Below are 16,469 nucleotides of genomic sequence, written 5' to 3' on the forward strand. Positions count from 1 at the left end.
CATTGGGGAAGCTCATACTCCCACAGGATTGTGGGATAGTCATTAGTCCCCAGCCAATGGTAAGTAGGCAGGTTATAACAGTATTGATAGTGGGGGTGATTCTGTCATTGAATGTCAACGGGAGATGGTCATTGCCTAGCATTTGTTACTTCTCAGTCCAAGCCTGAATGTTGCCCAGGTCTAGCTGTATGTGGCATTGACTGCTTCAGTATCGGAGGAGTTGTGGATGGTGCTGAACGTTGTGCAATCACCAATGAATATTAGGAAACACCCACACTTCTAACTTTATAATGGAGGAAGGTCATTGATGAAGCAGCTAAAGATGGCTGGGCATAGGACACTGCCCTGAAGAATTCCTACGGTGACGTCCCAGGGCTGAGATGAGTGAAATCCAACAACCAGTGTCACCTTCCTTTGTGCCAAGTATAACTCCAACCAGTGGAGATTCCATTTCCATTGACTGCAGTTATGCTAGGAGTCCTTGATGTCATACTCGGTCAAATGCTGCCTTGATGTCAAGGGCAATCCTCTCACCTCTGGAGTTTAGCTCTTTTGTCCACGTTTGAGCCAAGGCTGTAATGAGGTCAGGAGCCGAGTGAACTGACGGAACCCAAACTGAGTGATCGTGAACAGGCTATTGCTCAGTAAGTTCATATGTTCATAAGATATGTGAGCAGAATTAGGCCATTTGGTCCATCGATTCTGCTCCACCATCTGATCCCATCGTGGCCTTAACTCCACTGTCCTGCCCATCCTCCATAACCCTTCAACCCGTTACTAATTAAAAATCTGTCGAACTCCTCCTTAAATTTACTCACTGTCCCTGCATCCACAGCACTCTGGGGTAGCGAATTCCACAGATTCACATTCCTGTGGGAGAAGTAGTTTAATAATAATAATAATCATCTTTATTGTCACAAGTAGGCTTACATTAACACAGCAATGAAGTTACTGTGAAAAGTCCCTAGTTGCCACATTCCAGCGCCTGCACGGGTACACAGAGGGAGAATTCAGAATGTCCAAATTACCTAACAGCACGTCTTTCAGGACTTTTGGGAGGAAACCGGAGCACCCGGAGGAAACCCACGCAGACACAGGGAGAGCGTGCAGCACAGATAGTGACCCAAGATGGGAATCGAATCTGGGACCCTGGCGCTGTGAGGCAACAGTGCTAACCACAGTGCTACCGTGGTTAAGGAGTGTCCAGCTTGTGCTTATCAGTCCTACCGTGCCACGCAAGTTTCTCCTCAAATCTGTTTTAAATTTGCTACCTCTTATCCTCTGGTTCTAGTGCTTGGTAGCACTTTCAATGGCACCTTCAGCCACTTTGTTTCAGATTAGAGTTCGTGGAGCTGAGGCAGGTTACAGAGATATCAAGCAATATCTTGAAATCACTATTGTGGTGCTCAGCTGTCCCTATTGAATCACTACAAAAGAAAGAGGGAAAATCTTCTTAAAAAAACTTATCGAATGGTACAGCAGAAAAAAATTATGCCATGAACTTTTTGGTTATCTGAAAGTGTGTGTATCAGTTGAGTATTAAGCACTGTTCTTATTCAGGACCACAGAAATACATTGATAAGCACAAGCTGGACACTCCTTTACGACTGAAGAATTGTATGGTTTGAGGAACCAAGCATAGTTCCCCCTCCAAAAAGTCTAACCTTTTGTTACTCTTGTCTGTGTGATACTCATGACAACCCCTCAGTCTAAACTTTAGGCAAACAGCCTGAACAACAACAAAGCAAATATTGAAATTCCTCATTATGTGTTTGATTGGTTTAGCACAGGGCTAAATCGCTGGCTTTGAAAGCAGACCAAGGCAGGCCAGCAGCGCGCGCCTCAATTCCCGTACCAGCCTCCCCGAACAGGCGCTGAAATGTGGCGACTAGAGGCTTCTCACAGTGACTTCATTTGAAGCCTACTTGTGACAATAAGCGATTTTCATTTCATTTCATTTCATTTGTGATTTGGACAGAGCAGTGTATGAAGAGTTTCACCAAGACATTGCGGAGTGCCAATATTTGAGCTGCTGACCTGCGGAATTTATCCTTGAGTTTGTCCATCTCTTCCCGGGCATGGCTCAGCTCTGCTTCAAGGTAATGCCGACTGGATTCAAAGTCTGTCTCCATCATTTCCAACTTGTTTGTGGTGTGCGACAACTTTCGAAGCAACTCTTCATTCTGCTGCTGCAATTGCCTGTTTTTTAAAAAAAGATTAAAAGTACTGAAGAGACTGGTTTGAAAATATAACAGAACACATAACATCACTTCTCAGAATAGCAGCAGCACAACTAGTCAGCAGCTTATTGGGAATGTAATGAGGAGATCCAGGACAAAGCCAGGTAGCCTGAGGGGAGGCTGCGATGTTATGGACAAGGAAATGGTGGGGTAAGGGGGGGAAAGCAAACAGAGACAATTTCAACACAAGACTATGAACTGGAAGTTGCACCGAATGGAATTTGCTCTGTAAATGCCATATTGATCAGTGGAAATTATGTGGGGTGCATATCATGTTCTCCGACTCACTCTAGAGCACATGTACAAAAAACATTTTGTTTTCAGTTATCGGGTAAATAAAGAAAAATGAGGGCGCAGCAAAATGCTTTGGGCTGAATTTAACGTCTCTGTGAGCGGCCGGCCAATCTGATTGGCTGCTGGGACTGCAAGGAGGCCCCTGGAAGAAGTGTCATGATGCCAGAAGCAGGAAAGTCAAGTAGACTTGGGACATGGAGGCACGAAGGGTGGCATAATTTTAGTGGGCTGCCCTGAGTGTACACAGGGCCCCCTTCAAAGAATATACCTGCTACCCCTCTCTTCCTTTCCACATTTTCATCAACATGGGTGCAAAAATAGCCTTCCCACTGTTACCGACCTTCCGCTGCCTTGCATATTATGGAAGTGGAGGCAGATTGAGGGCCTGAATGGCATTTATGGGCCGCTTGACAGCCTCAATCGACCCAGGGATAGGCAGGGATCCATAAACATACCTTTCTGATTTAATTGTTACTTTATAAAACAAAACCAGACACAGGCTGATTATTAAAAAGCGTTTTGATGAGCACGTGAAACGCCATAGTACATGCAGTATGGCTGTGGACCAATTGCTGGAAAATGGGGTTAGAATAGATGGTCAGTGCAGACAGGATGGGCCAAAGGGCCTCTTTGTATGCTGTAAAACTCTCTGGCTCACATCTCAATCTCCCACCCCGTATAAATGCGGTAAAGGCTCAGGGTCTGACTTTCCAATCATGCAAGCTAGAAGCAGGAGATGAATTTGAAATGTGACATTTACGTTCCCTCACCCAGGTCATTTATATATATATATCGTGAGCCGCTGGGTTCCAAGCAGTACCCTGGGGAAACGACCCAATTATTCGCACGCTTTTTCCGGTTTGTCAACCAATTAGTAATCCATGCCGATACATTACCTCCCATCCCATGTGCTTTAATTTTTCCCACTAACCTCTTGTGAGGGGCCTTATCGAAGCCTTCTGAAAGTTTAAATACACCACATCCACTCGGTCTCCCTTATCTAAAAAGGTAAAGTCGCCAGAGCCCCAGATGACCATAGGCTGCTTTCCCCTTTGAGGGGGAGAGCTGGCTGGTGGTGATTTAATCTGAAGGTCACCACACCTCAGGCGAGGGGCAGTGTTGAGAAGGCAGGGCCTTCATGAATAACCTCATCCGGTACAGGAATTGAACCAATGCTGCTGGCCTTGCTCTGCACCATGGAGCAGCCAAGTGAGCCAAACCAGCCTCCCTTACCTGCTCTACTAGGGCACGATTCTTCCCCCAAAATTTCAAAAGTTCATTTGTGGCGGGTTTTTCGAGGAGTATCCCGTCGGCTCTGCCGGCATGTTCCCCAGCGTTATTCAATGACACTTAATCACTTCCTTGGACCCTGGGGAGTTTCTCACCGGTTTAGTCCACACTTAAAGAAATGTTAACCACTGGGCTGAGTGATCAGGCCGCCACTTTGAAAGAGTGCCCGATCTTAAATGTCACCCAGAGGCCCCTACTTACCTACCCTGAACTCTCCCACCCTTCAAATTCCCCCCTCTACCCTTCTTTCATGGGCATGGCCCCCCTCGGGCCCTGACCGTTGGCAGTGCCACCCTGGCACACAGGCACCCTTGCACTACCACCCTGGCACCGGGACAGTGCTCCAGCCAGCTTGGCAGTGCCACCTGGGCGCCTTGGCATTGCCAGGGTGACAGTGCCAATGTGCCAGCTGGGGAGAGCCAAGGTGCCCGCACTCCAGGGGAAGGGACAGGGAGCCACCCTGCACTTACCCTGACCACCCAGGGGTCTTCGATAACCCAGGAGAGCCCCTCCCGGATGCTGTTCTGGCTGGTCCGCGTTCTTGTGCACCAGCACTGATCGGCGCCAGGCTGGGAGGCCAGAGAATCGAGGGAGGCCGGTGGATATCGGATAGGGATGTCGTAAGTAGGTTTAATACCTACTTCCATGGGAGTCATTTGGTCCAGCGGCTTTTGGACAGAGTTCCGAATCCGACACCTCGCGGGTCTTGGGTGAATCCCGCGAGGCGTGGAGGCTGCCGGGAAGCCCGCGAGAGGGCTCATTCGGGTTTGTCCGGACAGGTTGAGCTCTCGCTCAAGTTTAATGGAGCTGGAGTAATGGAGTATGGAGTTTAATGTAGAGAAGTGTGAGGTGATTCACTTTGGAAGGAATAACAGGAATGTGGAATATTTGGCTAATGGTAAAGTTCTTGGAAGTGTGGATGAGCAGAGGGATCTAGGTGTCCATGTACATAGATCCCTGAAAGTTGCCACCCAGGTTGATAGGGTTGTGAAGAAGGCCTATGGAGTGTTGGCCTTTATTGGTAGAGGGATTGAGTTCCGGGGTCATGTTGCAGCTGTACAAAACTCTGGTACGGCCGCATTTGGAGTATTGCGTACAGTTCTGGTCACCGCATTATAGGAAGGACGTGGAGGCTTTGGAGCGGGTGCAGAGGAGATTTACCAGGATGTTGCCTGGTATGGAGGGAAAATCTTATGAGGAAAGGCTGATGGACTTGAGGTTGTTTTCGTTAGAGAGAAGAAGGTTAAGAGGAGACTTAATAGAGGCATACAAAATGATCAGAGGGTTAGATAGGGTGGACGTGAGAGCCTTCTCCCGTGAATGGAAATGGCTAGCACGAGGGGACATAGCCTTAAACTGAGGGGTAATAGATATAGGACAGAGGTCTGAGGTAGGTTCTTTACGCAAAGAGTGGTGAGGCCGTGGAATGCCCTACCTGCAACAGTAGTGAACTCGCCAACATTGAGGGCATTTAAAAGTTTATTGGATAAGTATATGGATGCTAATGGCATAGTGTAGGTTAGATGGCTTTTGTTTTTTGACTTCCCATGTCGGTGTAACATCGTGGGCCGAAGGGCCTGCGTCATGTATCGTTCTATGTTCTAAGTGCAACGTGGTTGGAGAATCGCACCCAGAGTTTCATCCTCAATTTAAAAAAAAATTTTTTTTTTTTATTCTCCTCTTTCACATTTTCTCCCAAATTTACACCCAACAATAAACAATAATCAGGAACGAATGTATTGTCAATCCCCATATCAATAACAATGATCCCATCCTCCCACCAACCCCAGACATTAGCCCGCATGTTAACATAAACAAATGACAAAAAGGAATCAGGAATCACCCATAGTCACCATTAACACATGCAGTCCCCCTTCCCCAACCCCCCCCCCCCAACTAATGTTCGACGTGATCCAATTCTCAAAATGCATAATGAATAATAATAATAACAAATAATAATAATCGCTCGTCACAAGTAGGCTTCAATGAGGTTCCTGTGAAAAGCCCCTAGTCGCCACATTCCGGCGCCTGTTCGGGGCGGCCGGTACGGGAATTGAACCCGCGCTGCTGAACTTGTTCTGATTACAAGCCAGCTGTTTAGTCCCATGTGCTAAACCAGCCCCTGCTGGTCCGACACCCCGAATATGGCCTCCCGAGGGCCCGGGTCCAGTTTCACGTGCACCACTTTAGAGATTACCCTAAAAACCTCCTTCCAAGAATCCTTTGGACAGGACCAAAACATAATGAACGTGGTTTGCGGGGGCCCCCCCCCCGCTAAGTTTACACACATCTTCTACCCCCTCAAAGAGCCGGCTCATCCTCACCCTTGTAAGGTGTGCTCCATACACCACCTTCAGCTGTATCAGTCCCAACCTCGCACACGAGGTGGAGGCATTCACCTTCCGGAGCACCTCACGACAGAACCCCTCCTCCATACCCTCTCCCAACTCTTCCTCCCACATTGCCTTGATCCCTTCCAGCGATGCCTTCTCATCCTCCAAAATAGCCCCGTAAACCGCTGATACTACCCATTTCTCCAGTCCCCCTGTCGTCAGCACCTCCTCCAGCAATGTGGAAGCCGGTCTACTAGGAACCTCTGTATCTCCTTTCTGGCAAAGTCTCGAACCTGCATGTATCTAAACATTTCCCCCTGTTCCAACCCATACTTCGCTCCAGCTCCTTCAATCCTGCAAACCGACCCCCAAGAAACAAATCTTTTAGTGTCCTAATTCCTTTCTCCTCCCATCTCCAAAAATTTCCATCCCACTTCCCTAGCTCAAATCTATGGTTCCCCCGAATCGGCATTTCCCTTGACCCTGCCCCCAACCCGAAGTGCTGGTGAAACTGCCTCCAAATTCTCAATGAAGTGTCATGCAAGAGTGCCTTTAAGAACTGGATGTTTAAGCAATGTACCTTTAAGAAAACAGTGATGTCATAGAGTGGGTGGAGCTCAGCTCAGGTCAGCCATTTTGCAGTCTGTGTTTTGCAGGTTTTTAGTTTCAGTTTAAAAGCAGTGTCTGTGTGTTTCCAGAGAGCTGCAAGTTTTGCAGTTTGGTTTTGCTGAGAGCAGCTAAAAAGTGCCTGGCTAGTTTTGCTGAGAGCAGTTTAAAAGTAGAAAGCCAGTTTGCGACAGTCTCTGCCATTCTACAGAAACTATATATATCCTTTAACCTGATGTGATACTGTTTAAATGTGTTAAGTCTCCTGGAAGTTTGAAGGAACATTTTAAGGAATTATTTACTGTTGCAATATTTTCTGAGTTATCTTTGAAGTAAGGGGTGTTAAGAGATCCAATGTTTATTTAAGATGTTAAGTTGAGTTCATGGAATAAACAGTGTTTTGTGTTTAAAAACCCACGTGTCCATAATTGTAATCCCACACCTAGGGAGAAAGCCGTGTGCTCGGAAAAGCAACAAATCCATTAAAGGGAGAGGTTGGTTGAACTTCATGATACATTTTGGGGTTCTGAAAAGCCTCGCCCATAACAGAAGCTATTACTCCCGGAACTCCCTGAGTATTTCCCTGGGGCCATCGGGAACTCCAGTAGATTTCTTAAGTATGATTTGGCTTTCATAAACCCATGCTGGTTTTGTCCAATCCCATTAATGTTTTCCAAATGTTGTGTTATTATGTTTCTTATAATAGACTTACAATAGCATCTTCCCCACTACTGATGTCAGGCTAACTACTCTGTAATTCTCACTGGATGAAAGAAAGATCACAGAATTTACAGTGCAGAAGGGGGCCATTCGGCCCATCGAGTCAGCACCAGCTCTTGGAAAGAGCACCCTACTTAAGCCCACACCTCCACCCTATCCCTGTCACCCAACCAAACTTTTTTTTAGACATTAAGGGGCAATTTATCATGGCCGATCCATGTAACCTGCACATCTTGGGACTTTGGGAGGAAACCGGAGCACCCGGAGGAAACCCACGCAGACACAGGCAGAAAGTACAAACTCCACACAGACAGTTACACGAGTCCGGAATTGAACCCGGGTCCCTGGAGCTGTGAAGCGGCAGTGCTAATCACTGTGCCGCCTCCAGAGCTGTCGGAGTTCTGTTAACGTTTAGAAAGGGAGCAAACGATAGACTGAACGATTACAGACCAATCTCTCTGACCTCGATAATGGGCAAATTATTGGAAACAATTCTGAGGGAAGGATAAACTGGCACTTAGAAAGATTAATCAAGGACAATCAGTGAATTTGATAAGGGAGGGTCGTGTCGGACTAATATGATTGAATGTTATTCATGAGGGTAGTGCAATTGATGTCGTGTACATGGATTTTAGCAAAGCTTTAGACAAGGTCCCATATGGCAGACTAGTTAAAAAGAAAAGCTCATGGGATTCAGGGAAATCACAGAATTGTTATAACGCAGGTGGTCATTTGGCCCTGTGTCTGCACCTGCTTTCCAAACCATACAATTGGCCCTTTCTCTGCGCCCCCCGCACATTGTTTCTATTTAAATAATCCTCTAATTCCCTCTTAAATGCCTCGATTGAACCTGCCTCCACCACACTTCCAGACAGTACATTCCAGACGCGACCCACTAATTGTGTAAAAAAGATCTGCTCCTCTCGTTCTTGATCCTTTTATGAGTGGGAACAGTTTCTCCCTGTCTACTCTGTCCAGCCCCTCATGATTTTGGACATCTCTGTCAAATCTCCTCTCCAAGAAGAACAGTCCCAACCTCTCCAATCTATCCTCATAACTGAAGTTTCCCATCCCTGGGACGAGTCTTCTAAACCTCTTCTCCAATACGTTCACCTCCTTCCTATAGTGTGGCACCCAGAACTGTACACAATATTCCGCTGAGGTCTAACCTGTGTCTTGTTTGGATTAATCTCCTTGCTCTTCTACTCTGTGCCTATATTAATAAAGTTCCGAGTCCGATTTGCTTTATTAACTGCTCTCTCCACCTGTCCTGCCACCTTCAATGATCGATGCACATATACACCCAGGGCCCTCTGCTCCTGCATCCCAAGAATTTTACCGCTTATTTTATAATGGGTGCGATTGCACGGAAAACATTTGAAGTGCATTTTGGGCTCAATTGGCAGGCTGTTTCTTGATGCGGCCTGTATTTAACGGCACTTAGTGCTGAAAATTTGCCCTCACAAGCTTCTCGCCATTACAGGCTGTCTCGCCATCTGATTCACCAGACTCGCACCTCATTGCCTCACCCCTAACAAGGTGGAGCTGTATTTAAAAGCTCCCTCACCACTCATGAGCAGACCTGCTCCTCATTTTGGGGATGCTGACCTCACAATGCTTCTCGACGCTGTAAATGAGAGATGGGACATCCTGTCCCCCCCCGAGGGGGTTGGAGGGCCAGTAGCAGGGTCACCAATACCACCTGGGAGCCAATGGCAGCGGCTCAGTGTGGCCAGCATGACCAGGAGGACCAGCGTCCAATGTCGGGAGACCAACGATCTCCACCGAGCTGCAAGGGTAAGTTACCACATCTCTCCTGGCATCATTACCACCTACCACCCCTCAAATTACCAAACGCCCCCTCCACAAATCACTGCCTGACACCTCGTACCTTCCCCACATCCAATCTTCATGTTTTGTTCAGCACCCCTGGCACCCACCAGCACACTTCCCATGTACATATGAGGTGCCCATACATGCCACCTGCTGTACATCTCCTGGTCCATCAAGCGCATGCTCACAAAGCCCTCTCTTTGTCCCTGCAGGAGAAGATAGCCACAATAAGCAGCAAAGGGCCAAGACAGGGCAGAGTACCAGAGATCTGAGTCACCACACCCTATGAGGAATGGGCCCTGGAAATCGCAGGGTTGTCCAAGGAGAGAGCAGTTCACTGACAGTGAGGTTGGCCTATGCCGCAGAGGTGAGGATCCACTGCCCCTTTACCCAGATTACATGTTGCAAGTGAGTTCTTCATGTCAAACAACATGTTCCTTCCCTCTCAATGACCACCTGTCCATTCTCTCACAGGATCTTCATCTGATGGGGCGGGGCCATCTGGAGTCAGTCCACCCCCCCCACCTCACCCCCTTAGTAATAGCCCTGAGCTGTGAAGTTAGAGGCTGCTCACAGTCAAAAGAAGTTAAAATCACCTTCAGCATATCGCAAAAACAGGACTCTGACCTGGAAGTGTTTGAGAGGACTGACAGGCAGCAGCTGTAATTGTACCTATTATGGTAATCCACAATATTTGAAGGTGGCTTGAATGTCTCACAGACGAAAAGCCCCTCAGCGCCCCTCACCACCCCTTCTGCCCCCCCCCCCCCCAGGTGTGACACCAGACTAGGAACGCTGCAGCCCCCTGACCATGCCCAACCCAGTGATGGGTTTCCCCACACCCTCCCATCCCCTGTCCAGTGCCCTTGAGCTGCATGCTCAAAATGGAGTGGCTACGCACCTCCTCACTTTCCCTCAGCAGTCATTGTGCCAGCTTCACGTTTTGAAAAAGGAGTGCTAAATGAGATTGTGTGATTTCTTGTTGGGGAGCCATCTCAAGAAGCCATTACATTTGACTTCAATCTTGTTAATGAGATGGAAATTAATGCAAATTGGGGTTACTCACCATACTTGTTTGTGATCCGGAGTTTGCCATCGGGAGCGGGACAGTTAGATGGAAAACTGATTCGCACCTGCCGCGAATGTTGATTTTGGCCTTTCCCGCTATTTAATTGCCATGATCAGGGCCACGCCGGGCACAACACGGTGGTTAAATCACACCTATTGTCTCTCCATGTCCTTCCTACCAAAATGCATCACCTCATACTCCCATGCATTGAACTTCATCTGCCATCTAACTGTCCACTCCACCAACCTGTCTGTCCATTCCACCAACCTGTCTGTCCACTCCACCAACTTGTCTGTCCATTCCACCAACCTGTCTGTCCATTCCACCAACCTGTCTGTCCACTCCACCAACCTGTCTGTCCACTCCACCAACCTGTCTGTCCACTCCACCAACCTGTCTGTCCACTCCACCAACCTGTCTGTCCACTCCACCAACCTGTCTGTCCACTCCACCAACCTGTCTGTCCACTCCACCAACCTGTCTGTCCTTTCCACCAACCTGTCTGTCCATTCCACCAACCTGTCTGTCCACTCCACCAACCTGTCTGTCCATTCCACCAACCTGTCTGTCCTGTCCACCAACCTGTCTGTCCATTCCACCAACCTGTCTGTCCACTCCACCAACCTGTCTGTCCATTCCACCAACCTGTCTGTCCTTTCCACCAACCTGTCTGTCCATTCCACCAACCTGTCTGTCCACTCCACCAACCTGTCTGTCCATTCCACCAACCTGTCTGTCCACTCCACCAACCTGTCTGTCCACTCCACCAACATGTCTGTCCACTCCACCAACATGTCTGTCCACTCCACCAACCTGTCTGTCCACTCCACCAACCTGCCTGTCCACTCCACCAACCTGTCTGTCCACTCCACCAACCTGTCTGTCCACTCCACCAACCTGTCTGTCCACTCCACCAACCTGTCTGTCCACTCCACCAACCTGTCTGTCCACTCCACCAACCTGTCTGTCCACTCCACCAACCTGTCTGTCCACTCCACCAACCTGTCTGTCCACTCCACCAACCTGCCTGTCCACTCCACCAACCTGCCTGTCCACTCCACCAACCTGTCTGTCCACTCCACCAACCTGTCTGTCCACTCCACCAACCTGTCTGTCCACTCCACCAACCTGTCTGTCCACTCCACCAACCTGTCTGTCCACTCCACCAACCTGTCTGTCCACTCCACCAACCTGTCTGTCCACTCCACCAACCGTGCTGTCCACTCCACCAACCTGTCTGTCCACTCCACCAACCTGTCTGTCCTTTCCACCAACGTGTCTGTCCATTCCACCAACCTGTCTGTCCATTCCACCAACCTGTCTGTCCACTCCACCAACCTGTCTGTCCACTCTACCAACCTGTCTGTCCACTCTACCAACCTGTCTGTCCACTCCACCAACCTGTCTGTCCACTCCACCAACCTGTCTGTCCACTCCACCAACCTGTCTGTCCACTCCACCAACCTGTCTGTCCACTCCACCAACCTGTCTGTCCACTCCACCAACCTGTCTGTCCACTCCACCAACCTGTCTGTCCATTCCACCAACCTGTCTGTCCATTCCACCAACTTGTCTGTCCTTTCCACCAACCTGTCTGTCCACTCCGCCAACCTGTCTGTCCACTCCACCAACCTGTTTGTCCACTCCACCAACCTGTCTGTCCACTCCACCAACCTGTCTGTCCACTCCACCAACCTGTCTGTCCACTCCACCAACCTGTCTGTCCACTCCACCAACCTGTCTGTCCACTCCACCAACCTGTCTGTCCATTCCACCAACCTGTCTGCCCACTCCACCAACCTGTCTGTCCACTCCACCAACTTGTCTGTCCACTCCACCAACCTGTCTGTCCACTCCACCAACCTGTCTGTCCACTCCACCAACCTGTCTGTCCATTCCACCAACCTGTCTGTCCACTCCACCAACCTGTCTGTCCACTCCACCAACCTGTCTGTCCACTCCACCAACCTGTCTGTCCACTCCACCAGCCTGTCTGTCCACTCCGCCAACCTGTCTGTCCACTCCGCCAACCTGTCTGTCCACTCCGCCAACCTGTCTGTCCACTCCGCCAACCTGTCTGTCCAGTCCGCCAACCTGTCTGTCCACTCCGCCAACCTGTCTGTCCACTCCGCCAACCTGTCTGTCCATTCCGCCAACCTGTCTGTCCACTCCACCAACCTGTCTGTCCACTCCGCCAACCTGTCTGTCCATTCCGCCAACCTGTCTGTCCATTCCGCCAACCTGTCTGTCCACTCCACCAACCTGTCTGTCCACTCCACCAACCTGTCTGTCCACTCCACCAACCTGTCTGTCCACTCCACCAACCTGTCTGTCCACTCCACCAACCTGTCTGTCCTTTCCACCAACCTGTCTGTCCACTCCACCAACCTGTCTGTCCACTCCACCAACCTGTCTGTCCACTCCACCAACCTGTCTGTCCACTCCACCAACCTGTCTGTCCACTCCACCAACCTGTCTGTCCACTCCACCAACCTGTCTGTCCACTCCACCAACCTGTCTGTCCACTCCACCAACCTGTCTGTCCACTCCACCAACCTGTCTGTCCACTCTACCAACCTGTCTGTCCATTCCACCAACTTGTCTGTCCTTTCCACCAACCTGTCTGTCCTTTCCACCAACCTGTCTGTCCACTCCACCAACCTGTCTGTCCACTCCACCAACCTGTCTGTCCACTCCACCAACCTGTCTGTCCACTCCACCAACCTGTCTGTCCACTCCACCAACCTGTCTGTCCACTCCACCAACCTGTCTGTCCACTCCACCAACCTGTCTGTCCACTCCACCAACCTGTCTGTCCTTTCCACCAACTTGTCTGTCCACTCCACCAACTTGTCTGTCCATTCCACCAACCTGTCTGTCCACTCCACCAACCTGTCTGTCCACTCCACCAACCTGTCTGTCCACTCCACCAACCTGTCTGTCCACTCCACCAACCTGTCTGTCCACTCCACCAACCTGTCTGTCCTTTCCACCAACCTGTCTGTCCACTCCACCAACCTGTCTGTCCACTCCACCAACCTGTCTGTCCACTCCACCAACCTGTCTGTCCACTCCACCAACCTGTCTGTCCACTCCACCAACCTGTCTGTCCACTCCACCAACCTGTCTGTCCACTCCACCAACCTGTCTGTCCTTTCCACCAACCTGTCTGTCCACTCCACCAACCTGTCTGTCCTTTCCACCAACCTGTCTGTCCACTCCACCAACCTGTCTGTCCACTCCACCAACCTGTCTGTCCACTCCACCAACCTGTCTGTCCTTTCCACCAACCTGTCTGTCCACTCCACCAACCTGTCTGTCCTTTCCACCAACCTGTCTGTCCACTCCACCAACCTGTCTGTCCACTCCACCAACCTGTCTGTCCACTCCACCAACCTGTCTGTCCTTTCCACCAACCTGTCTGTCCACTCCACCAACCTGTCTGTCCATTCCACCAACCTGTCTGTCCACTCCACCAACCTGTCTGTCCACTCTACCAACGTGTCTGTCCATTCCACCAACTTGTCTGTCCTTTCCACCAACCTGTCTGTCCACTCCACCAACTTGTCTGTCTACTCCACCAACCTGTCTGTCCACTCCACCAACCTGTCTGTCCACTCCACCAACCTGTCTGTCTACTCCACCAACCTGTCTGTCCATTCCACCAACCTGTCTGTCCATTCCACCAACCTGTCTGTCCACTGCACCAACCTGTCTGTCTACTCCACCAACCTGTCTGTCCACTCCACCAACCTGTCTGTCCACTCCACCAACCTGTCTGTCCTTTCCACCAACCTGTCTGTCCACTCCACCAACCTGTCTGTCCACTCCACCAACCTGTCTGTCCACTCCACCAACCTGTCTGTCGACTCCACCAACCTGTCTGTCCATTCCACCAACCTGTCTGTCCACTCCACCAACCTGTCTGTCCTTTCCACCAACCTGTCTGTCCTTTCCACCAACCTGTCTGTCCACTCCACCAACCTGTCTGTCTACTCCACCAACCTGTCTGTCCATTCCACCAACTTGTCTGTCCTTTCCACCAACCTGTCTGTCCACTCCACCAACCTGCCTGTCCACTCCACCAACCTGTCTGTCCACTCCACCAACCTGTCTGTCCACTCCACCAACCTGTCTGTCCACTCCACCAACCTGTCTGTCCACTCCACCAACCTGTCTGTCCACTCCACCAACTTGTCTGTCCACTCCACCAACTTGTCTGTCCACTCCACCAACCTGTCTGTCCACTCCACCAACTTGTCTGTCCACTCCACCAACTTGTCTGTCCACTCCACCAACCTGTCTGTCCACTCCACCAACCTGTCTGTACACTCCACCAACCTGTCTGTCCATTCCACCAACCTGTCTGTCCACTCCACCAACCTGTCTGTCCACTCCACCAACCTGTCTGTCCATTCCACCAACCTGTCTGTCCACTCCACCAACCTGTCTGTCCACTCCACCAACTTGTCTGTCCACTCCACCAACCTGTCTGTCCACTCCACCAACTTGTCTGTCCTTTCCACCAACCTGTCTGTCCACTCCACCAACCTGCCTGTCCACTCCACCAACCTGTCTGTCCACTCCACCAACCTGTCTGTCCACTCCACCAACCTGTCTGTCCACTCCACCAACCTGTCTGTCCACTCCACCAACCTGTCTGTCCACTCCACCAACCTGTCTGTCCACTCCACCAACCTGTCTGTCCACTCCACCAACCTGTCTGTCCACTCCACCAACCTGTCTGTCCACTCCACCAACCTGTCTGTCCACTCCACCAACCTGTCTGTCCATTCCACCAACCTGTCTGTCCACTCCACCAACTTGTCTGTCCACTCCACCAACCTGTCTGTCCATTCCACCAACCTGTCTGTCCATTCCACCAACTTGTCTGTCCTTTCCACCAATCTGTCTGTCCACTCCACCAACCTGTCTGTCCACTCCACCAACCTGTCTGTCCACTCCACCAACCTGTCTGTCCACTCCACCAACCTGTCTGTCCACTCCACCAACCTGTCTGTCCTTTCCACCAACCTGTCTGTCCACTCCACCAACCTGTCTGTCCACTCCACCAACCTGTCTGTCCACTCCACCAACCTGTCTGTCCTTTCCACCAACCGGTCTGTCCACTCCACCAACTTGTCTGTCCACTCCACCAAGCTGTCTGTCCACTCCACCAACCTGTCTGTCCACTCTACCAACCTGTCTGTCCATTCCACCAACTTGTCTGTCCACTCCACCAACCTGTCTGTCCACTCCACCAACCTGTCTGTCCACTCCACCAACCTGTCTGTCCATTCCACCAACCTGTCTGTCCATTCCACCAACCTGTCTGTCCATTCCACCAACCTGTCTGTCCACTCCACCAACCTGTCTGTCCACTCCACCAACCTGTCTGTCCTTTCCACCAACCTGTCTGTCCACTCCACCAACTTGTCTGTCCACTCCACCAACCTGTCTGTCCACTCCACCAACTTGTCTGTCCTTTCCACCAACCTGTCTGTCCACTCCACCAACTTGTCTGTCCACTCCACCAACCTGTCTGTCCACTCCACCAACCTGTCTGTCCTTTCCACCAACCTGTCTGTCCACTCCACCAACCTGTCTGTCCACTCCACCAACCTGTCTGTCCATTCCACCAACCTGTCTGTCCACTCCACCAACCTGTCTGTCCACTCCACCAACCTGTCTGTCCACTCCACCAACCTGTCTGTCCTTTCCACCAACTTGTCTGTCTACTCCACCAACCTGTCTGTCCACTCCACCAACCTGTCTGTCTACTCCACCAACCTGTCTGTCCACTCCACCAACTTGTCTGTCTACTCCACCAACCTGTCTGTCCACTCCACCAACCTGTCTGTCCTTTCCACCAACTTGTCTGTCTACTCCACCAACCTGTCTGTCCACTCCACCAACTTGTCTGTCCACTCCACCAACTTGTCTGTCTACTCCACCAACCTGTCTGTCCACTCCACCAACCTGTCTGTCCACTCCACCAACCTGTCTGTCCACTCCACCAACCTGTCTGTCCACTCCACCAACCTGTCTGTCCTTTCCACCAACCTGTCTGTCCACTCCACCAAC

The 16,469-nt window shown here is 50.5% G+C and overlaps 1 protein-coding gene across 4 annotated transcripts in view; it reads right to left on the reverse strand.

Moving 5' to 3' along the window:
* The window catches only part of tjap1 (tight junction associated protein 1 (peripheral)), a 462,646-nt gene that overhangs the window by 231,626 nt on the left and 214,551 nt on the right, over positions 1 to 16,469 (reverse strand). For all 4 annotated transcript variants that reach the window (XM_072500283.1, XM_072500282.1, XM_072500281.1 and 1 more), the window contains one exon: positions 2,038 to 2,199. In XM_072500283.1, coding sequence (XP_072356384.1) covers positions 2,038 to 2,199 — 162 coding nt within the window. The remainder of the gene's footprint in view (positions 1 to 2,037; positions 2,200 to 16,469) is intronic.

Source organism: Scyliorhinus torazame, chromosome 4 (genome assembly GCF_047496885.1).
Source record: "Scyliorhinus torazame isolate Kashiwa2021f chromosome 4, sScyTor2.1, whole genome shotgun sequence".
Classification (NCBI taxonomy): domain Eukaryota; kingdom Metazoa; phylum Chordata; class Chondrichthyes; order Carcharhiniformes; family Scyliorhinidae; genus Scyliorhinus; species Scyliorhinus torazame.